Source organism: Manis pentadactyla, chromosome 8 (assembly GCF_030020395.1).
Source record: "Manis pentadactyla isolate mManPen7 chromosome 8, mManPen7.hap1, whole genome shotgun sequence".
Lineage (NCBI taxonomy): Eukaryota > Metazoa > Chordata > Mammalia > Pholidota > Manidae > Manis > Manis pentadactyla.
The window spans coordinates 55,418,596-55,442,555 of NC_080026.1; the positions used below are offsets into that span (position 1 = coordinate 55,418,596).

Consider the following 23,960-nt stretch of genomic DNA (forward strand, 5'->3'; position numbering starts at 1 on the left):
TCTTTTGATTTTCTTTTCCATTCTGAAAGTTTTGTTTTTATTATTGTTTTTGTTTTTTAACCCTCATCCTTTTTGTTTTTCCTTAGGACCCATAATCCTAGATCACTTAGCAATACATCACCACAAACCCCTCCTAACCAAGGGCCCTTTTTGCTTAGGAGTTTTTTGCTTAGGATTTCTCCCTGGTTTTTGTCACAGCATCAGATTAAAGTTCATAAAAGTCAAGCTCTGGTATTTTCTTGCTCCTGGACTCCTGCATCCTAAATGTGATTAAAGATTTTCCAGTTGAGTGTCCTTCTCTTAAAGAACCTCCCTCTCTTCCAGCCTGCCTTTTTTATCTGCAGTGCACATGCTGTTTTTGTTCCTTTCCATAACTATTTTTTTCACAAAAGCCAGTTATGCAAACTAACTTACATATAATCTTTTATCTCATCAATGACATTGTTTTTAAATATTATTCATGAGCCATCTTGACTAGTAGCCAAAATTAGTTGGAATTAATGAAATTCAAGTAAATCACAAAAATGAGGCCCTGAGCGAATAAGAAAAGCATCAGCAAACAAAACATAAATCAAAAAGAAAGCTGTGTCTGAAGCTTTTATGCACACATTAAATATTGAAATTTCTCATTCACATGTAAAAGTATCTGCTATGAGTATCAGCTCTGGGCTCCCGCCTTCTTTCTGGCAAGAGACTGGAGAAGAGGAAGGAGAGGGTAATCGTTTAGAGGAGGGAACAAGAAAATTGCTTTTGTTTGTTTTTCTGTTCTTTTAAACCTCTGTCTGGAGAGCAGAAACAGAAATTTGAATCTAAAACTGTGTTTAGATTTTATTCCCATTGTATTCAAGTTTCTGAATGAAACACCTAGGACTGAATTTGTGTCTGGGGAGTCAAGAGGATCTTGTTGTAGGGCGAATTCACCCACTGAGCACATTTCTCTCTTTTTACAGGGTAGAGGGTCTTATAAACAGAGAGCTGGGCAGAAAGTAAGGCTAGAATAAAATGGAGCCCAACAAAAGAAGTTTTGTGGATTGCCGATGTTACATGTACCTTTTTCAAATGGCTTTGACATGGAACATTTGTACAAGAACTCTGTGGGAGGAGCAAGTTAGAGCTGGGATTGTCTACCATCATTTATTTTCATGTCTATTTTCCAATGTTATTACAAATGAAACTTCTATAATGCCTTCTGTTGTCTTCACTTTATTGTCTTTGCTGCACATCTTCAGTATGTTTATCCTTAAACATAGGCCAAGGACATAGTAAGACTAGGCATAAGCTTTTTTCTAATTTTTGTGCTGTATCAGAGATGATATGCCCTCCAAATCTTTTTCACATTGTGCCCGTAGTTGTTTTTGTTAAGAGGCAACATGAAAAGAATTTCCTATTTAATTCTTTAAAATGTTAGCAGATTTAGCCAAGTATAAAATTCTGTCTTGACATAGTTTATATGAGAGTCTTTTATATGGATCCAGCTATTTTGCATAAATGCTTGAGAGAGATTGAGTCCAAAAGTGATACAAAAATGAAATGGGCAAATGTTAAAAACCCATAATCATCTTTTATTCATGGGAAGAGCATTCCTCTGATATTGTAAAACATTGCCTAAACTCCCTAAAAATTATCTTGATCCTATATCTAGGATTAATAAATTATACCTCAAATTATTTTAATTTTTTTTTGCCAAAGAACTTTTTCAAACAGAAGTCAGTTTGGTTCTTACAAAATATGGAAGCTCTACTTCTAAATTTTCTAAAACCAGTCAGTTTGGTTCTTACAAAATATGGAAGCTCTACTTCTAAATTTTACTAAAACCTTATATCCAATTCTAGATATTTTAGCTGTCCAGTATATGTGCATATCATCATGGTTATTACAGTTTATTCTTACTTTTCTCTATGCATGAAACTTCCTCTGTATTCATGAAGGAGGTAAGAAAGGTCATTTTATAGACTAAATGCATTAGGTCAATCAATTCTTAGCCTTGAGATCATTTTCTAGACCATAGGGAAAACTTGGGTGTTTTCTCTTTGCTTATGGAAATTGTGTTTTGACTTAGGTGAACTTCTTTATTCTCCCACAGAATGTTAATATTTCAACCTAAAATTACAATTGTGATCCCCCCTTTCATTGTGGGCATTGGTGTCCTGCAATTTTTCAGTTGGTGTATTAGTATTATAAACTTTAACTTTCAGTTACACCAAGAAGTAATTATCTAATTAGAGACGAGGGATAAAATCTAATCAGTTATGTTCACTCAATTCACACTCATTGTTCTCATCCCAGTGAGTTTCTTTCTTACTGAAAGAAGATGTGGAATTTTTACTTTATCCTATTCCAGTTTTCCCCTTATATGTCAATAAGAGCTAAAAGCTACCTCACTGTGTTTATGCTCATAAACACGTGTATGGGCTGTTCTCGATAGTTTTTTTAAAATTTTGATTTGGGTATTTTTTTTAAACCTTTTCTTTTATTACCCTGCTGCAGTTAGCTTTTTGTATTTTTGGCTGACTTTTTATGTTCAACTTAGTGGGATAACACATTTGCCAATGTGTTCAAAGCACTGCATTTTGGGGGACTATCTTGTAATGTTTGAAGCGCAACATGTTCCTAAAAACTCTTCGTATCTACAGATGGTGGCAGCAGAACCAAAGGAGAGCAGTTCCCTTACGAACAAGAAATCAAGTTCTTTGCTAAAGTACAGTATACAATCCATCCTGTTTTTGCTTCAGTAATGTTTGTTCACAAAATATACTCTTAGATCCTTGCCTCTTTTGGAATGCACTTGTCTACAAATGTGATTTCTACTACACGTAAATATTCTGTGGCAGAAAAATAACTGCATGAATCACGTGGGATAAATTTGTTCACGGCATACTTGGTCACACTTTAACTCTACCTCCTGTCCCTACTGTGACTTTCCACTGGCTTCCATCTCCACAAAGTCGGCTGTCTTAACATTTGGACATCATTATGACTTAAAACTTTTAGAGAAGTAGTTCTTTTATGACGAGGAAAGGTATTAATTAATTTATAAGTATGTATATTCCACTAATCTTTACTGAAGAATCTTTATTGTGGGACCTTCTTCTTGCTCATTGTGCAGATGAGAAAGCTGAGTCTCTGGGAGGATAAATTGTTCATATATGAAATATATCCCACTATTATTATTCATTTCATTTAATAAGAATTTATCAGTAATTTTCTATATGCCTGAAACACTCATGACTTCCTTGCCAGCCAGTAAGGGGAGGTGACAAAGAAGTCCACATTCTCAGCACTGGGTCCATTCAGCCACTCTGTGCTCACTACATGCCTATTCTGTGTCAGGCACTAAGGCTGCATCCTGGGCATTCACCTTCCTGGCGACAGAATGCCTCTGGGAAGCTTCTCTGTTTGCAGTATGTTGTGGTTAACCTGAACGCCAGTGATTTCTGTCGATTTCCAAGTACTTGCATTTGGTGGTTATTATAGATCATTTACAAAGAACAGGTCATTTCAGTTGATGAATATGTGGCTTCTATTATATTTTCTCAGAATTTTGCCCTTTACTGGAGGGAGATTTCTCTTGTCTTTTCTTCCTACTCAGTACAGCACTCAACATCTTTATCAAGCATCTGAAGTTTGTCCTGGGCTGCACATTGCTAGTTATCTGTTCTATGAGGATGTAATCTCCCTTGATAGCCAATTATCAGAAAATGCTATATTCATGGCTTCTAATCACACATTCTAAAATACATTCTTGTATTGCATTGACTATGTCCTCGGTGCCCTAGTGATTTTGTTTGTTAATGCCTAATGTGACTTAATTTCTACCACGCTTATGACTCATCTGTAGGAAAAATGTAACTAGACAGACTTGAGTCTCAATGCTGGTAATGCCAATTAGTGTTACTTTTTTCATTTATTTATTCAACAAGCATTTATCTAGTGCTTCCTATAGGCCCACGAAAGTCCTAAACACCGGTGAGTCAGTGGGAAACAAAACAGAGCAAGAAGTGGTCAGAGAGGCCGGGAAAGAGTTGTAATGGGAAATAAACCGAGAAATTTTTTGTTTTCATGTACTTTATAGACTCTAAAGGGCAGAGATTAATCCAAAATAACACATATGAAATGTAAAAATTGCAAATGATGTTATAAGAATAGAGAATATGGGGATTTTACCTAGTTGAGGAGGTCAGCAAAGGATTATTTGATGAAGTGCCAGTGAGCAGAGGTCTGCAGGAAGAGTAGAGTAAATTTGTTACAGGGTGTGGAAAGAGCATTTCAGACAGAGGGCATTGCATGTGCAAAGGCTTTGGTGTGAGTAGACAGGGGGAGGAGGAGGAATTGGCCAAAGGGCAGCAGGAACACTGTACAGAGATGGAAAGAGGGCTTTGGGAGAGGCCAGGTAAGAAGAACATTGCGGAGGTAAGTAAGTGGCAATTTGAGTAAGTCACTCACTTTTACATCTCGACTTAGTACTTATAAAATGAGGATGATGACTCCTCCCATACAGAGAAGTTCCCAGGGTAAATGAAGTGGCAGTATGTTAGTTGCAATCCTCACACATAGTAGAGACTCAGTAAATAGCAGTCATTGATTATTTTCTAACCTATTGGCACTGAACTACATTACATGAAAACAATTAAGAATATTTCACTTTGAGAAAATATTGAAAATAATTCCAAACTGTCAGAGACTTGGTATCTTCCCCATAATTACATCCCAACACACAGAGACACACGTGCAGGGACACACCTGCACATGCACAGAGACTGGAGGTAGCAGGGTGAGATTTAAGAGAGGCGTCCTCTGAAACTGTACTGCTGGCATGGCTGTGGACATGGGGGACCTGCTGCATGTGGAGAGAGCTCTGGCTGCCCCAACGCCTCGGCCCTCATTCATCTCCAGGAAGATCCCACAATGTAGATCTGTCTTCTCTTCCTTTCTTTCAGGTCGTTCTTCCTTTAATTGATCAGTATTTCAAAAACCATCGTTTATACTTCTTATCAGCAGCAAGCAGACCTCTCTGTTCTGGAGGACATGCAGCAAACAAAGAGAAAGAAATGGTGACTAGGTAAATGGATATAAAAAATGAAGACTTTATTTGAGTTAAATGTATTTGATTTGAGACAGAGCATCTCAGGACTTTGAAGTGGGAGCATGCAAAGAGTGCCCACCCATCTCTCTGGCCTCCTTCCCCTTGGACGCAAACACCATGAGGAGGGTGGTGTCTGCAAGTTCATATATGTGTTCTAGATGTTGAACTTCCTTATATTTTGCTGCTACATGTAATGCTGAATGGAAGGAATAAGATACCCACTACAGAATCCACAAGTAGAGCCTGGAGATGCATTGCTGTATTAGTATTTTTGATAAATAGTCTTTTAACATTTGCTTCTTTAGAATTTCTTCAAATCTAATCTTTCTGTCAAAAGTTTGAAAAATAAAGGCATTTTCAGAAGGGCAAAACCCCATTCACAGAATTTATGATTTACTTTTTTAAAATAATAACCAATCACAGAAGAAAATTAGTAAAACTATCTTCTTTCTGAAGAGTTTCCCTCACACCACTCAGGCTGGTATCTTAGCAATTCTTTCTTAATTCTGTTTAAACCCAAGTATTCTTCACAGATTTATTTGTGATTCAGCTGAGGAAATCAAGTCTGCTTCTTCAAAATTCTGCCAGAACTTTGTATACATGAGAATTAATTCCTGAGCAGTCTGCTTCTGTATAATTACATTACACAGGAGTCCATACCAAGATTTTAGATTGCACTGAAAAAAAAAAAGTGCATAAAAGTGAATGACCCTTATGAGGCAGAATACACTTTTCTTGGACTTGACTGATGATACGTTGAGTGACAGTGCAGAATCAACCCACTGGCCAGAGTTAGACCAGACTGAATGCAGACTTTTTTATCAGAGGGTGAAGGAGAAAGCAGATTCCTGCATTGCACAATACTGGGAATGGGGACGGCAGTGGGATTTTAGTGTCATCCCTTTAATCACATTTGTCTATTTTATCAACTAGTAAGTAGCCAGTCATTTGGTGTAGGATTTCAGTGATATTAAAAATGTCCCCAAACTTCTTCAAATAATCTCCCTGTGATGTTGATGAAACCGATGACAGTTAAAATAACAGAGAATCCCTCCCAACGACACACTTTGCTCCCGCAAACTGTGTCACCACAAGGAAAGGGAACGAAGGGCTGCTTCTTCAAGATCAGCCATGGACTTCCTTCCACCTTCTCTGGGGAGAGAGTGGCCCCTCCAGCTTTGTTTCACAAGTGCACTTACCCGCTTCTTGCTCACAGTCCCCTGTGGGCTGTGAGTGCCCCCAGCCCCTAGGAAACACCAAGGCACCAAGTTAACACGGAACCTCATGCAGCCAAGATACCACCAAGTTTGGTAGTGCTCCCCGTAGCCCTCCGTGCCTGTAGCCTTCCATGTAGCAGAAGCTTGGTTCTAGGGGGTGCTGTAAATTTACATATCACTTGATTACATAAATCAAGAGAAAGGACACTCAGAGAATATTTTTTTAAATAATAACCAATCACGGAAGAAAATGAGTAAAACTATCTTCTTTCTGAAGAGTTTCCCTCACACCACTTAAGCTGGCATCTTAGCAATTCTTTCTCAATTCTGTTTAAACCCGACTCAGAGAATATAGGGAAAAATACAAATACAGTGATGCAAATTCTGCTCTTCCGCCTTTCCTATGTTGTGTTTTGCTATCTCCATTCAGTTTTCAGTCTTACTCTAACTTACTCGCTAACCAAAGCAACTACTTTTCCTTTACTGACTGTATCCGTGATGGAATAAATCAGAACATCACGACTCTGTGCTAGCCTCAGGTGACTAGTTTGGGAGCCTTAGACGACCCGCCTCTAGTAACACTGCACCAGACTATTTTTAATGATTTCTTCTTCAATTTTTCTTCACCCCATGCAAAGAGGTTGGTAACTCTTACCTCTCCCACTAGAGGTACAGATGCCAAAAAAAAGGCATATATGCCATTCAAAATGCCAACACATAGGAAGAAGATGCATAATAAGAAAAGTAACTTATTTCATCATAGTATTTTAGTGAAAAAAAATGGAAGGCTGAAAAAATAAGGTAATGATAAATAGATTATGGCACATACAAAATGCTGTCTAATGATTAAAATTATAATAGATGTAAATATATAATGACAGGAAAATGATCATTTAAAAATAACATATATGTTCAAATATTATTGATCCAGATTTTTTTAAAAACATGGAATTTGTATAGAAAAATAGTGGCGGTAACAAACTTAATTTTAATAAGTTGTTTCCTTTGGTAGTATAGGAGATTTTTTTTCTTACTATTTTTATGTATATTCCAAGTTTTTAAAATGGAAAAACAGTACTTTAATAGTCATAAGAATGTGTTTTAGAACAACCAACATCACCACCAAACTAACAAAAACCACCTAAATAATTTGTTTGACATGTTGAAATGGAATCATTGAAATTTGTAACCATCTGATTTCATACCACTGCAGTTAAATATTACATCAGTGAATAAACAGGTTAAAAATAAAATAAAGTAAGTGAAAAACAATGGCCCTGCCATTATGAATAAACAAGCATACCTTCACATGCAGATGAAAACTGCAGTGGTAGTTTTAATTTGTATTTAACAGATGTGTCTAACAGTAGTTGTGTGGGCCAACATGGACGGGATATAGACCAGCTAAAAATCCACAGAAGTCATGACATTCAAAGTTGGTCTTAAAGACTATGTAGATCAGAGGTTAAAAAGGGGAATGTTTTCTAGATGTAGATACTAATAAAAAGTGTACAAGCTGGTGATTAAGGGGAAAAATGTAGGTGATACAGTGTGGGATACTGAAGTTGATGTTAATTGCCAGAACAAGCTATCTTCCTTCTTTCTTTTTAAGTTTTTCAAATTAATTTTTTAACTTAACATCATTAACCCTCAGAAGCCACTGGTACAAAGGACAAAACTGGGCCTGATAAAATTAAGGCTGCTGGGAGGCCATGACAGACATTGGGAAGCTATGGCAGCAAAGCAGCCTGTTTTAACAGAAGTGCTGCTTCAGATAGATGGTGCTAGCCATGGTACGTTCAACAGTATTTCTGAATGAATGCCTGCCATGTACAAGATGTTTTCCTAGGTGTGAGGATACACATACACACGACAGCATAGTTCCTCACTGAAGTACAGCTGAGTGCACATATACATGTAGAGCTGACCACATAACTAGCCGTGATGAATGTCATGGAGACACACACGGGAGAGGGAAAATCAGCAGGATTTGGTGATGAGTCCATCACGTGCAGAGTAGCGAGGAGGAGGCCAAATTGGTGCTGAAGTTTCAATGCTGAGTGGTTGGAACAATACTGGTGGCACTAATCAAAATAAGATATTATAGAACTGGTTTTGAGAACAGATTAAATTTGGTTAGGTAAGTACCAAAATATAAGCACTAGCAGGTCATTAGCTGGAGATACCCAGCAGAAAGTTGGAAGTACATGTTTGGAGGTAGTGGAGAGATTAAGACAATAAATGATATATTTGGAAATGATCTGTACCCATGTACTGTTTGAAGCTCTGGAAGTAGGTGACTAAGAGTAAAAAGAAAAGCAGAAAAGTCTAAATACCAAAACTTAGACATTATTACATTTGGAGGGTTTTCAAGTGTGTCTTTGAAGAGCACAGAGCAAATAATCAGAGAGGAAGAGGAAAAAAGAAATTTTTTAAACAGAATCCAGAGTTTCCCAGATTAAGTAGTTAACATGCCAAGTACCTTAGTTCTCCAGGGTGGAGGCTGATAAAGTTGTCATTAGATTTGCTGACTCGGGGGTACTGCCCTTCCAGGCACTGTTTCAGTAGAGCAGTGAGATGAAGAGCAAAATTACAAGGCAGTGAGTCAATGCCAAGGAAATGTAGATGCACTATAGTTCATCACAGTGTCAATAATAAAGGGATAGACTAGAATTATGGAAAATATTTTTAAAGAAACTGTAAGCCAGAGCTTGTAATGATCAAACTTTATCTATACAGAAGCTACACTCTGAATATGTATGGCACAGGAGAAAAAAGAGATATTGTTTATTTTTGAGGACCTAGCTTTCTGTGTATCTATATGTCTGTCTTGTGGCACATCTATTCTAATTAGAAACAGGTAAGGTTAGGAAGTAGCTGATATTATAAGTCATTTGTTCTAACAGATTCTTAGACATTAAATATAATTTGTCAGAATACAATACAGAGCACTTCTGTTTTTCATCATAGCATAATATACTAGGGCTGGATTAATTGTGCTAAACCATAATCCTAGAATTATAAATTTATCATTTCAGGATGTTTCAGCACAGATACTGGAGAGTCTCAGTAAGAGGTAAAAGATATCACCTAAAATAGATGGCAACACAGGGATCAAAAAATGTGTACAATTCTAAGAGGGCATCTCTCTCCTTTAGATGGAGACAGCTCCTTGTTGAGTTAGTGTGCATAAAGCTCAGTGCATGAGGGCACCTGGAGAAAGTTGCTCTTGTTTTATTTCTCATTTGTTTTTTAAATTATAATACACAGATAATGCAAGTCAGGGGGCTAATGTCTAATCTTATGTCTAATATGACTTGAACAGATCAGTGCTTAAAAACTTGTAGAACTACTAAGAAATTTGCCAAGAACTTGAATTCACTTAGCTATTTGTGGATAAATATTTTCTTGGAAGAGCCACACAGTAACACATATAATTAATTTTCATCAGTAAGTCATTCCTCATTGTTACTAAGGTCAGGTATGGTGGCCAAATTTACCATAAAAGAAGTCAGCCTCACAAATGTGGTTTTGTCTCCTTTCTCGCATTCTGCTGTGAGCAGTTGCCTCCATTGTATTCCATGGCAAATCTGTATCCCCAGTCCTGGTCAGTGTACATCTGTACATTGCTCGTCATGGGACAGCATTGCAAGAGAGGATGAGACAGTCAGGATATAGTTGTTACCACTAATGGGAAAACTAAGCTGAGTGTGGGTGGTGCTATGCAAGTGGGTCTTTAAGGTTAGAGCCTTGGCCATGTAGAGCCAATGCCTTCTGAGAGCTCAGAAGAGTGGGTAGACGTGTGAATAATGTCAGTTGTAATATGGCAGGTTAAGTGTTGTGGAAGAGATTTGCGAATGTCCCTGGGAGAAGCAGAGAGGGGCGACCTCTTGCAGCTTGAGATGGGAGCGGTGAAAGAGCTCTGGGTTTAGAAAAGGCTTTTTGAAGTAAACATTTTCCAAGCTGAATCCCCAAGGATGGGTGGAATGAATGATATTCCAGGAAAAACCAACAAGGAACCCCCTGACTGTGGCCTGGTGACAAGACAGGACAATAGCAGATATTGCCCAGGTTCTGGGGTCTGATCTGAAAGTTGTTAGTGTGTCCTAGTCCTGCCATGCTGAATGCTGAATGAAGGTGACCCTTATTTGGAATGTTCCATTGCTGATAACCAGAAGACCCAAGAACTTAATCTAGACAAGATAAGAAGTATGCTCAACTCATGCATGAGCAGCAAGAGCCCTTTGAGTTATCACATCTGTAACATTTTTCTCTGAGTGATTATCAGTTGTTCAAATCCTGTCTCTACTTCACTGTGTTCAAATGCACTGGACTCTTTGATATCTATGTCAGGCATGTGGCCAAGCTTGGGAAGAAGGAAAATTCCAATGATAAAGCATAATAAAATGTAAAGTTACATTTTATGCCCAAAGCACTGTGTTTCCGTCATTAAATAATGGCCATAGCAACCACATTTCTGGAATTTCAGTGGTACATTTGGGCAGATAAAATTAATTTTTTTCCTTGTGTTTTTTTCAGTATTTATAATCTTGTGGGATTCATATAGATTGCTTTTATATTAATTAGCTTTGCTTTCAATTTTTTTGTTTCTTTACTTATAATACGTGCTTTTTAACCATGTTTGTTAAAGATATGCACTCAAAGATTCCTTAATACCTTTACTCCACATTCTGCTCAGAGAATTGATTCTTTCTGCGTGACATCATGTTGCTTTTTCTGGCTCATATATCAGCTGTTTATTTTTCTTTTTTCTTCTTCTTTTTTTAAATTTGATTTTAATTTCTCCCTGTCTTTTCTACCTTCCCTCCCCCTTCCCCTTTTCTCTTTTTTCTTTTGTCTTCAGCCTATTCTGCAAACTTGGAGTTCTTGTCAGGCATAGGATTTCACTATTTGGTAAGGAGACCCTTGAAAAAATACTAGCATGGCCATCACTTGGTTTTCTTTGCCATTTTTGCACTGTGTTTTGTGCTGCTGTGTTGCATGAATGCATGTTTGCATGGCTGCATGCATGGTTGTCATAGGCCAAGATAAGGTCCTCAAGGTTGTTTATCAGTAGCATTAACTATGGTGAAATGGAAGATTGTAACTTTTTAATACTCATCCAAAGCACCTTTGCAAATCAAAAGGTTACATTATTAAAGAACAAATTAATGGAAATGGCAGCTTCTGCTATATATTTTCTCAGAGGGGTAATGCAAAACTGGGCCCTTGACTTTGTGTTTGGTTACCTCTGATAGATTAAATAACAAGCTGGTATAAATTTAAAAAATTTACTTGCACTTATTAGTGGAATGCTCTTGACTAGAGATCTGCATGTTGACTGCATTCCGGACCTTGGAGTGTCCTAGTAGAGAGTGAAACCAAGGAGGTCACTTGGCAAAAGTGATTTTTCTAGCACCACTCACCTGACAGTCAGTTTTTGTTGATGTCTGGGAATTCACACAGCTGAAATCCATGTTACTGAACACCTGCTGTTGGATGGTCATGCACAGATCCACAGATTCTCCTTGCTAAGGGTAGCAACTGACAGAATGTGTTTTATATTTCCTGCATCTGCTTTTATAAACTACCAAAGCAAATTTTAGCCCTATGCTCTACAGGTTTTGAGATAGTGTTTGGGTAATTTCAGTAATAAAACTTTTAGTGTAGTAATTAGAGATGTTATAAGTTCAATTCTATTTACAGGAGAAATTAAGGATTAAGTATTTCTATAAAAGCTGCAGTGAATAAACTGAAAAATAGGTCTGTGTATGTGTGTGTGTATTTATGTATACCCACATACAGCCAACTTTTAAGTCCTTGAAAACATTTTTTTGAGAAATGGTAGTTTCTGGATACCATTACTTAATGCTTTATTCTGTTTCTGATATATCCAGTATTTGGTACTCTTAAATTTAGTAATCAAAAGTTATATTTCATATTAAATTGCCTGAGTTTTTGCATTAATATTTCACTTAATGAGCAAATTTTCTTCAGAGTAATTTCCAGCTGACTTCTCTTGACCTTTGTTCAACATAGAAAAGTTTATGTGAAATTGCTCAGATAGAATTTTTATGACTCTCACCTTCTTCTAATAGTGGATACAAATATTCTCCATTTGCCTGCTCTATTTTATTACATAAAGCTCTGGTGGGGGCCCCATTTGTCAGTTGCAGTTTTGCATTCTTATTAATGAACGTAATAATACTTTCTGGTGTGCTATTTCTAACTTCTTAGGTATTGTAAGTTCTTGGTATACTGTTATATCTCAGTATATAATTTCTTTTTTAAAATTTTCAGAGGTATTCCATACATACAGCAAAGTTAAGGACACAAATCTTAAGGACAGCTTGATGGTATAACTTGATGAAATTTTACACACAAACATGCACTCACACACAAACACATCTGCACAGGTCAAGGCAGAACATTTCCAGCATCCTAGAAGCCTCCCTTGTGCCATTTCCCAATTTAGAGCCTTCTACAACAGAACGTACATCCATTTCATGGGTTAATTTTGCATATTCTTTAACTTCCTTTTATCCTATTGACTATATTAAGGGTTCAGTAATTGAAGGCAAATGTGTAACCCAATTCATTATACCTCTCAGGGGAGAAGAACTGGACTTCAACATTCATTCCATCACTGTGTGATTCTAATATTCCATTTAGGCATTGTATTTTAAATCCTTTAGCTTTTAAGTACTATTGTTTTTATTTGTAACAGGAATTTATTGGAGAGCTACTCTGTGTCTTTACCCTAGAAGCATATTTTGTGCCTTCGTGCTATTCTAGTATCTGTTATGTTTATTGTTTCAACTTTGCTTTGGCATTTGCCTGTAAAATAATACAAACTTCAAGAGGCCTTTACTCATTAAGCATACTCTAATTCTGTCAAAATAGTAGAATCCTTAGGTCTCAGACAACTGTCAGCTTTACACATTACAGTTATAACTTGGCTTTAGACACTAATATGATGTTCTGGAGACAATAAAGGTCTTTGACTCAGAAAACCTAGATGTGAGTCCTGTATGTGCAAGTAAATCAGCTGAATGATTTGGACAAGGGACTTCTCTGGACCTTTGGTATTTTTTTTTATTCATTTCTAAAGTAGGTTAAAAGTTGCTATTAATCTTAGAGATCTATTGCATGTATCGAAACAGAGATAATGAATATTAAAAGGCTGTGTAATCTGTAACCTTACAGCTTTCAAGTATAAGGTATTCCTAATTTTATTTGTACAGCTTTTATTGAGATTACATACAAAGTAAACTAGGTGGCTTGGCTAATTGAAGTACATGTACAATGAAGCCTTTATAACCTTCCTATTTTCAAAAGGACTCAGAAGTGATATAATTCAAAGATTTTCTTTTTGATATGCCATTGTGGATTTCCCTGAAGAGACAGACCTACTAACATAAATGCAGTGGTCCTTTGTCTATAGTCATATTAATCACTTATTTTTTCCTTTCTCCCTACCTTTACATGATATCATTTTTCTGGGTTCTGGCAAACAATGAACTGATGATTAAAATGTTTTTCCTGTACTGATTTAATTCAAAACATTGTTCATGAACTAAGCTAAGAATAAAGTAAGACAGAATTGATAGTTGAGATTAACAAATACTTGGGCTTTGTATCTTTGAGCAAAAGTAGTATGTAGAAAGATACACATTGACCTTCAACATGTCAGGAAGGTGCAGCTGGAGACAAGAGGGGAGCATTAAAATAAATCGAGTCAAAATATTTGTCCTCATGGCGTGAATTGTGGAGAAGCTGAGTTTGATGAATAATGGACTGTTTATTCCGAGTTGGCTGCCAAACTGTTGTTTTATCTCCAAACTTCACGTGTAAGTTGAAAGATTTTCTGATATATAAAGTGAGGATCCCCAAACTTGAGCTTATATATTAAGTATATCTTTTATCTACTTAAAATACTTATACATTAAAGCACACCAAGAATTAAAGGGATTAATAATGATTTTATGCCCACTATATTCTTTTTGAGGTGTTTAAACCATTTCATTTTATATTTTTAAAAAATGTATGTATGTTGTTTTTTTAAATGGGGACAAGCCATATTTCCCATAGAACAGTAGTTCTGGTTTACCCATTAAACCAGAACAATAGTCCTGGTTTTCATTATGGGAAAATATCATACAGAAAACAGCGTCTTATGTACATATAGGCTTCCCATCTGAATTCTGAAATTCTTGCTAGTGATTGAAAATTGGTGCACTCTTGTAGTCTGGAAAATCAGCTAGGACATGGGTAGGAACCAAGTGGGTGAACAAAGTAAGGAATCCACTTGCCATCCCACACAACAAGGACCCATTACAGGGTAAGAGTGAAGTACTCTTTTCTTCCCACCATTTCCTCCAACTTCAGAGAGGAATTCTGATTACTAATGTCAAGGCGTTCAGAGAGTACATCAGCCTCCCTATGACAGCCTGTTTATGCTTTGCAGTCCTTTTAGAGGAAGCAGAATCTGGTAACTGGGTCTGCAACAGGTGATAGCACCACAGGTGTATTCTTATCAGAACTTCTTAACGGCATTACATTTACATATAAAAATAAATTAATGTCTTAATGATATTTGTTTTATGCAGTCATTCCATAAACATTTATTGTGTTCTACTGAGTGTGAGGCATCTCTCAGAATGAAAGGACAGAAAACCTCTCCACTGCTACCACAAAAGTGATTTCACCTGTCCTCCTCCAGAGCATATTAAACAATCTCTCTTAATCCCCTCTTGTACTTACAAACTGTACTCAACAATAATCTATCTTCCCCTACAACCAGCCTCTCATATCACACTCCTGCATATGCAGTGCCTTCCCATTTCCTTAGAATAAATACCAGAATTCTTAACCTGGCCACATTAACTTTTCATAGTCTGTGTGCCACCCCATCCTCATTTGCCCCCACATTTTTGCTTGCTCATTATTCTTCCATTTAAGTGACCTTCTTGCTGTTTCTTGAAAGTGTTATATTCCTTTCTGCACAGGGCCTTTGCACATGCTGTGATTGCTGACTGGAATGACATCCCCATATGTAGCAGTTACCTCTCCAGTCCCTCACAGCCAAAATGGAGTAAATTGCTCATCCTTCAGATTTCAGCCCAAGTATTACTTTCGGGAAAACCTTCTCCGACCTCCCTGATTTGACTCCTTCCTCCCACTGTCATCCTCATAGCTTTCCTTCATCTCGGTGATGGTGTGACTAGTGATCATTCTCTGGCACAAAACTCTCAGCTCACTGGGGGCTTATTGTATCCTCAGTACCTAGCAGGAAGTGTGGCACATAGTAGGTATTTACAGAAATCTGATGACTGAATGAATGAATGAATGAATGAGCCAACCAGTTTCTGCCTTCAAGAAGCCTACAGTCTAATAGAGAAGATAGATCAGTAAGTAGATGGTTACACAGTGAGTTAAGGGCTATCAATTTGATATTTTCTTACATTCATGAGTAACCCAAACTTTACTTTTTTTTCTTGAGAGATTATTAAGAGAACGTAGTATCCAATTTTCCCACAATTGAAGAGAATCACTTTTTTTTCCTTAGGCAGCTCATGAAAACATTTACGGCCCTTACATTGAAAAGGAAGTGATATTTACTTAATGACTCTTCAAACAATGAGGTCATTAAATTCGACCAACAATGATCCTTTCAAGTTAGAGGAATTACCTGAGAAGGCTAGCACAAAATAGTTACCATTTGGAGGCCTTTTCTATGTTCTCATTTTCTGGTGAATTTTTAACATATTGGTAAGACCATAAACTATTCAGTTTCTAGAGGATTTCCAAATTTGATGACAGAAAGACTTCTAGGAAGGCCTGGAATAAAGCAAGTATTTTATACCATAAGGAGCAGAGTACTACAAGATTTCTGTTTTGACCTCAAATGACCCTAGAATTCAACATGTCACATTATTAGTATTAGCTGCAGGAATATGGAGCAAGATAGGTCTATCATGTACTTAAATGAAGTTGTAGTTCTTGTTAAAATATTGATCCTCCCCACTTCCCTCCCCATACCTGGTTTAACCCTATGAATAAATCTTATGTTTGGAAGGATTTTAATGCTAAATAAAGTGCTCCAATGAATTCCATCCATTGGTATCTCTCCCTGATTAAAAAATTAGTGGATTAAGGTTATAGTGCATATTCTGTTAGCCTCACCTCCACCTGAAACCATTCATGTATTTAAAATGAGGACTGTTGTATCTGGACTTATTAGAAAATTAGTAAACACTTGTATTATCCCTAAAAAGGTTCAGATTGTGCTTGCATTTGTTTAATAGGACGCATACCATGAAAGGAAAATTATTGGAAGTAGTTAGCGTCTCTGAGGATAACACACGTCTAACAATTGAATGTGTCACGTGCTGAGAATGTAATGGCTCAGTCATGCACGATCTGCTGCTCGTGCTGGCCGCTGTTATCATCACGGAAGGATCATTAAGATCTTTCACTAACTTAAAAATTCTGTAGTTTTATGACATTACACATGGCAAAGACAAAAGTTTCCTGGATTTAACTTGTTTTATATGCTATATTAAAAAAATGATTTCTTATGGAGAGAACAGGTCAGATACATCAGAACCAGGCACCTATGATGAAAATATTATCACAAGATAGTGATACAGATGAGACAGTATTTCTTTCACTTGGATTTATCACTGTGAGAATTTCCTAACTGTGGGGCAAATGAATAGAATGTATAATTAACTAAAATATGTTTTCAGTTTAACTGAAACTCTTCACCAAGTAAAGGAATCAATTTTATTCTTTCCAGTGTCACAGACTTATGAAGTAATAAAGTCATTGACACTTGCCAATTTTTTTTTATCCCCTCATAATTTTGAGAGGAATTTATATCTTCTAGCACAATTTCATTTCACATTATTAATAAGTATTCTGCCAAAATTAGTTATTTCTTCAAAGAAGATAATGTAATGAGATAACTGTGTCAAGAGCCATGTAAGAAAAGTGTAGAATAAAAATGAGAATGACTATTACTGTTTTCCCAGAGGAAAGTCAACATTCTGACAATCCTTAATTACCAGATTCCAAAACTAAAGCCAGACATGGCATAGTAAATTCTGAGTAACATCAAAAAAAAAACAACTCCTGAGTTATGGACACCTTATAATGAAAATCACAAAACAATCTGGGATTAAAATATAAAAAGATCATTTTGACTCTAACAGTTTTAATTTTGTTATTTTTATTTAGAGAGATTTAATTTTATGAGAGTTGGTATAGTGTTTTTAAAAACCCAGTGCTTGCTGTGTATTGGCATTAGATTCAGGTATGAGCTGTGATTTTAATTATATACCTTTTATGCTTACACATACACACACACACACACACACACACACACACATGCACATACACTGATGCAAACACACATCTTAAAGACAAATCAGCTGTCAATGGGGCTTATAGTTTGTTACTTTAACCATCACAGATATCTCATACTCACCATATACATTTTCATTTGACCCAGATAAATTGTTGGGCCACTGGTATTATTTCCTACTTTTCTTACACCCCACAGTCACTCCACAAAGATTTAATTGAATGCCTGCTGTATGTCACTATTCTAGGTGCTGGCCTACATCAGGGGACAAAGCATTCACAAATCCCACACACAAACTTATATAATGGATGTTTAAGATACCCTTGACCATCCTTCTGGAAAAGTATTCAGTGCAAAGTGCACTGATAATCTATTCAAAGAAACAGTAAATCAGAAGAGGAAAAGAAAAAGAACTTTGAGTTTTAGGAAGGGTATGAGCAGCCAGGCTCTCTGACTTGGTGCAACGTAGTCATTGCATGAGACTCATACACATTCCCTGTGTCCCTCTTCCTGGGCCCTCTCTCTCGTTCTCTATGCTGCATCCTCAGCTTTAATGCCTCCAAACATTGGAATATCAGGAACATTTTTTCTTCTATATTGGCGTTCATAATGGCTAATTTCATTTAGGTACATGATTTTTTTCAATTATCTCTATGCTCATGATGCCCACATTTATAGATCCAGCTCAGCTCTCTTCTCTGCACTCTGGATGTTTTTGTCAGTTGCCTGTTCTGCACCACTACCTGAGATTAACAGGCCTATTGTACTTAATCTCTGGAAAGCAGATGCCATGACCCCACATCTCATTCCCCCCTTGTCTCTGTCCACTTCATTAAACCATGCCACCATTCACCCACTTGCTCACATGAACAACCTTGGAGTTATCATTGACTCCTTTCCCTCTTACCTTGCATTCAGCCCATAAGGAAATCCTTAAAATATATTCTTACTTTTATCACTGCTAATATCCTAATCTGAAGTCATCATCAACCCTCTGATTCTGGACTCCTGCAGTTAACTTTCTATTCTTGCCCTTCCAGTATTTTACACCTTGTGAATTATTCTTTGAAAAATATAAATCAGATCCCATCCTCTTCAAAACCTAAAGGTGTCTTCCAATTGTGTCTATTTTATTAATTCAACTTTCTTGCTCTGGTTATAAGGCTGTAGAACCTGGCCTCTCCCCTCCTTTCCAACTCATCTCTCAGTCTATGCACATCAGCCCCTGGGCTTCCTTGGAATGCCAGCTTCATTTTCTTCCACAAAGCCTTTACTTGTGCTGTTCCCTCTGCCTGGGCCCTTTTCCCAGAAATGTGCATGGTTTTTGCTCCACTTCATTCAAATCTCTGCTCAAATGTCACCTTCCTGGGGAGGGCCTGATGGTCACTCACCCTGTTTCTCTATCTGATTGCTTAGATATTCCCTGCTCTGTGTGTGTGTGTGTGTGTGTGTGTGTGTGTAGACACACACACATATATTTTCAAGTTCATTATCTGTATATCTGTAATATCTGTATACCTCATTAAAATGCAAGTGCCATGAGAACTCTAATTTATTTGTTACTGGAAGTTTGAGAGTGCCTGGTATTTAACATGTATTTATTGAATGAATGAATAGTTAACTGAATAACACTTCTGGAGGTTGGTGTAGAATCCTAGGACTGCCTCTACTCAGTAAACAGGGACAAATTCTGCCTTTCTGCTGATTGTGTCTTCATTATTATTATATTCTGAAATTCGAAACACAAGATGAATGAAATATTTTCCTAAAGAACATTGTCTCAGCGATGAATACCTTATAATTTTTTTATTTCTATCGAATCACTAAATTGGCTTGCCTACAATTTAAGACAATTATTCATTCCATATATATTTCATTCATTTTACAATGCTTTTTTAATAGATTCTATAATAAACTCAAATGTTATATAAAAACTTGCATTCAAATAGGAGTTGTTAGCTTCAAGACCCAGAAAATGACTGTCTATATTATATATGTAGGAAATACAGCATGAGGAAGTGATAGTAGCAAACTATACTGTGAGTGGTCAAATTACTTTTTTACTGTGGAGTCATCATTTCAATATTTTTGCTGTTCTATATCCTTATCACCAAAATATATGTAGCAATTGTATAAATTATATTTTTCTACTTTCCAATAAGATACACCAATCAAAATTAGTGAATTTCATCTTACTTTGAAGAAAAGCCACCTCCATTTCAAATATTTCCTAAGAGTCAGACTTGACTTCTTCAGCCTCTAAGGCTTTTTTCCATGATGGTTTTGGTCTTTTCCACCAATGACCAATGACATGGAGACAATTTAATTCCTGTCTTAATGCAGTTAAATACAATAGGAAAGCAGAGACTCTTGAGGTCATTAAAATGGAATTAGGCATTGATAGACTTACAGCACACCTCATTTTATAAAGGACGTGAGCTGACTTGAAAAGTTGATGTGGTTTAAAAATAAGATGAGCTAGTGTGGGAGAGGATATACTTGAAGAATTCTGATAAAATTCTTCAGCTTGATGCAGTGCTTTGAATGCTGCTTGAGTATGTCACCTATTTGATGAGACCTGCTGGATGGCTTTTCTACTTATATTTGCATCACCACTTGTAAGCAGAAAAACTGCATGATTTTAAACTTGATTATCAAAAAATCTTTCAAATTCAGTGATTACAGAGTAGTACTGAGTTGTGCCATCGACTAATTTTTAGAACACAAAATATTAACAGAAGAGAAGAACACTGAGAAACCCTCAGGACCACTGATAACAGCATTTCATTTCCTCTTTAGGGAATGATGCAACATCAATTGTCAACTGTCTTCATATTTTGGGTCAGACTTTGGATGCAAGGTAAATGGATCCATTTATATCTAGGTCAATGAGTGTAGTAATGATATATAGAAGAATGATAAGATATACCTAGGGTTTTAATGTTATTCTTTGGAATTGTAATTAAGACTTTAGTGTAGGTAAAAAGAAAAAAATACAGTAACATTTTTATGATTATGTGAGTTGTCATTTAAATTTCAAATAATTTCTGCAGCAGCTAAATGTATATCTGAGAGTTTAATTGGAAATGTACATGTGAGCTAAAACTGGTAAGCCACAACTCTAGAGGTTTTATTAGCCTCTAGGCATGTTATCTTTATAGGAAACATGAGGCTTTTATTCTCTTTTTATAGATGAGTAAAGTGGAGCTTAAAATTGCATAGTAAGTGTGGAAGTTGACCAATTCCCAAGTCTTTGCACTTTCTACTCTGCCCTATTATCAACATGCCCAGGAATCCAACATGTTTACTAAATACCAAATCAATTTATTTTGTATAGTTGATTCAGCCTTTATGCCATACACTTAATTCATTTATTATCTAGGATAAATCTAAGTAGAAGTCCTAAATGTTTCCTACAGAGAATTAGTCCATTATACCCCTGGATTATCCATTTTTTGTGTGTGTTTAAAATTTTATTTGAAGTGTTTTGTATAATAAATGAAGACAGTAGATGCTATATACACGTTCATTTCCTAATAAAAACAGTGACATTAATATGTCACTTTACAAATGTCAGGCTTAAAGGCTCATGGAAAAAAGACTGATAGCTCACCTTCAAGCACAAAATATTCATTTGATGACTTGGTTCAGCTGGCATTAAATGTTTTTTTTAAATCATACCTAATGCCTGAGGGAGCATTCTACTTGTGTTGGATTTGGGATTAACTCAACTAGTTCAAAATATTCTCAAAATGTGAACCACCAGTGAAAACAAAAAGCATTAACACTGCCTTTTACTCCAGGGTCCTGATTAATTTGACTGTGAAGTCTTTTAGGAAAGACTATGCATTTACATAGCAATATTGCTGTAACTTCAAATGTATTGAATAAAACTTACATGAGAGAAGATTTAAGAAATTTAGTTGTCTGAAGGAGTGTTGTAAAGGACTCAGCCTAGAGCAGAAGCGCGTTTTGTTTATTTCACTTGCTCCACTCGAAAGCTGTTGAGTTCTCCCTTATTTCCTTCCCAGGACTGTGATGAAGACGGGCCTGGAGAGCGTGAAAAGCGCGCTCAGGGCTTTTCTGGACAATGCTGCAGAGGACCTGGAGAAGACAATGGAGAACCTTAAGCAGGGCCAGTTCACCCACACCCGAAACCAACCCAAAGGTGTTACTCAGATTATCAATTATACCACAGTGGCACTGTTGCCCATGCTGTCATCGTTATTTGAGCACATTGGCCAGCATCAGTTCGGAGAAGATCTAATATGTATGTAAATCTGTACTTAAGAGTTTCATTATCTAAACATTAGTACAATCAGAAATTGTAAAAGCCACATCTGGGGTACTCAAACATTGCTTACGTATTAAAATGCTTTTCTTTTGCAGAACATCAGAGATTGACATTTGAGTTACAGAAACCATTTTTTTATAAGAGCTAGATCACTGAATCACATGGGTTCACAGAAGAGACCAGAAGGACATTCACTTCCACATTGTTGAAGTACAAGTTCCAAATTTGGCTATTTTTATGTTGTCTCTTTTCATGGACATTTTCTAGTGCAGTTTGACCATAGGGCATTCATTAAATGTTTGCAAATTATTTCTGAGTCGATGCATATTGTTCCCACAAGCTATACAAATAGTAAAAATGAAAACTACAGAGACACAGTTTGTGCTAAGTATTTGGCTGACTAGACTGGCTTGAATACCTTCTGTGTATAAGTTTCAGTTTATTTGCATGGGGGATTCAATCACTTGCTTTTCACTAGAATTCTGTAGTTATTAAAAATATCCATAGAATGTCCAAGGTTATGTGGAAAAAATAACATAATGTGTCCAAATTTCCTGCTCTCTTGCTGATATGAATACAAAAAATGATTTGAACCCTTATCAAGTAGTCAAGTGGGTCTTGACGTAAACCACCCACTCAGACTCTCAACATAGTAGGTCCCTCAATATACAGCTCTGTGTGCAAACCAGTGCATTACTCAGTGGATGACACAACCACCAGGTACACAGTATGTGTTTGAACCATCATAGGGGCATTGTGTCCAGTGTATTGTGGACCTGGAAACAGGTCTGCAGGACAAAGGTAATTTCTCTTTTCCCGAGGAGGCTCGTGTCATGGCATAGCCTCCAGGAGATTGTAGCAGAGTCAAAATTAGAAATCCAAGGTTCTTAGATATCCTTGCCTTTTAAACACATCTTAGTGGATCACAGATCAACAGATCATCCTTAAGGTTTTATTTGACTTCCTGGCTTCACTACCAAATTGACTCACTTATGCCTGGAATGTTAGGTCATTTCAGAAATAACTAACTCACCATGTCCTCCAGTTTTCTCATTCTCGTTCACTTAAGAGTTAAAGTAAGATGCCATCCTTATATACCCTCAGAACAGGAGCCAAAATCTGTCCTGCCACATATTCTTGGGCTTAACATTATTCATGAAAAAGTCCTTTACTCTTGTATCTCAAGAAAAATTACAAAGAAATTGTTTCTGAAAATCTTCTGAGGAATCATAGCACTCTAGAATGCTTTCAGCTCCTTACAGAAAAGAATTTTGTTTGAGAGTTTTTGTAGTTCATTTTACCTACCTGTATCTTCTAATTTAACTTTTTCTGAATGATAAAATTGGTTTAACCTTAGTATGGAATTTAGGTTTTAGCCTAAACTTTCTTAGGACCATGTATACATAACAAGTGTTTTTTTTTTTCAAGTGATTTCCCTTTTTTCCTTAGTGGAAGATGTACAGGTGTCATGTTACAGAATTCTGACGAGCCTATATGCTTTGGGAACCAGCAAGAGTATTTATGTGGAAAGGTAAGTTTTTCAAAGTGCTGTTAACTATTTATTCCAGGAGTCTTCACTTCAAAACTTTTTTCTTCATTATAAACTAAACAACCAGGTTGACATATTGAATTCCTTGGGAGTAATTAGACAATCTTCAAGCTAATTTGAATTGATATAATATATTGATTGAATTGATATAAAAAATCAGCCAAGTTATGTAAAAATAAAAAGTAAAACAGTAATGGTAAAAACCATTTTTAACATAAAGTTTAAACAGACTATTTATAAGTCTGCTAGAACAGTTTCCCTTTGTATATCAAAAATACAAAACAAGCGCTAATATAGGCAGTTATTAAAACCAGCTTTATTTTTTCACATTTGCAAGTTCAAGGGGAGAGATCAACAGTGTGAGATGATGTGCACAGGCCAAGGAGATGAGGTGTCCCCATTGAACTTAAACTTCAGTAAAAGACTTCTATGGAACAGAGAAGAAAGGG

General features: G+C 36.5%; 1 protein-coding gene across 1 annotated transcript in view; it reads left to right on the forward strand.

Annotated features, from left to right (window-relative positions):
- RYR2 (ryanodine receptor 2) overlaps window positions 1–23,960 on the forward strand; it is a 961,351-nt gene that overhangs the window by 803,925 nt on the left and 133,466 nt on the right. Inside the window, exons 61-66 of the mRNA XM_057505755.1 lie at window positions 2,634–2,698; window positions 4,938–5,059; window positions 11,165–11,214; window positions 20,468–20,528; window positions 21,700–21,938; window positions 23,412–23,493. Coding sequence (XP_057361738.1) covers window positions 2,634–2,698; window positions 4,938–5,059; window positions 11,165–11,214; window positions 20,468–20,528; window positions 21,700–21,938; window positions 23,412–23,493 — 619 coding nt within the window. The remainder of the gene's footprint in view (window positions 1–2,633; window positions 2,699–4,937; window positions 5,060–11,164; window positions 11,215–20,467; window positions 20,529–21,699; window positions 21,939–23,411; window positions 23,494–23,960) is intronic.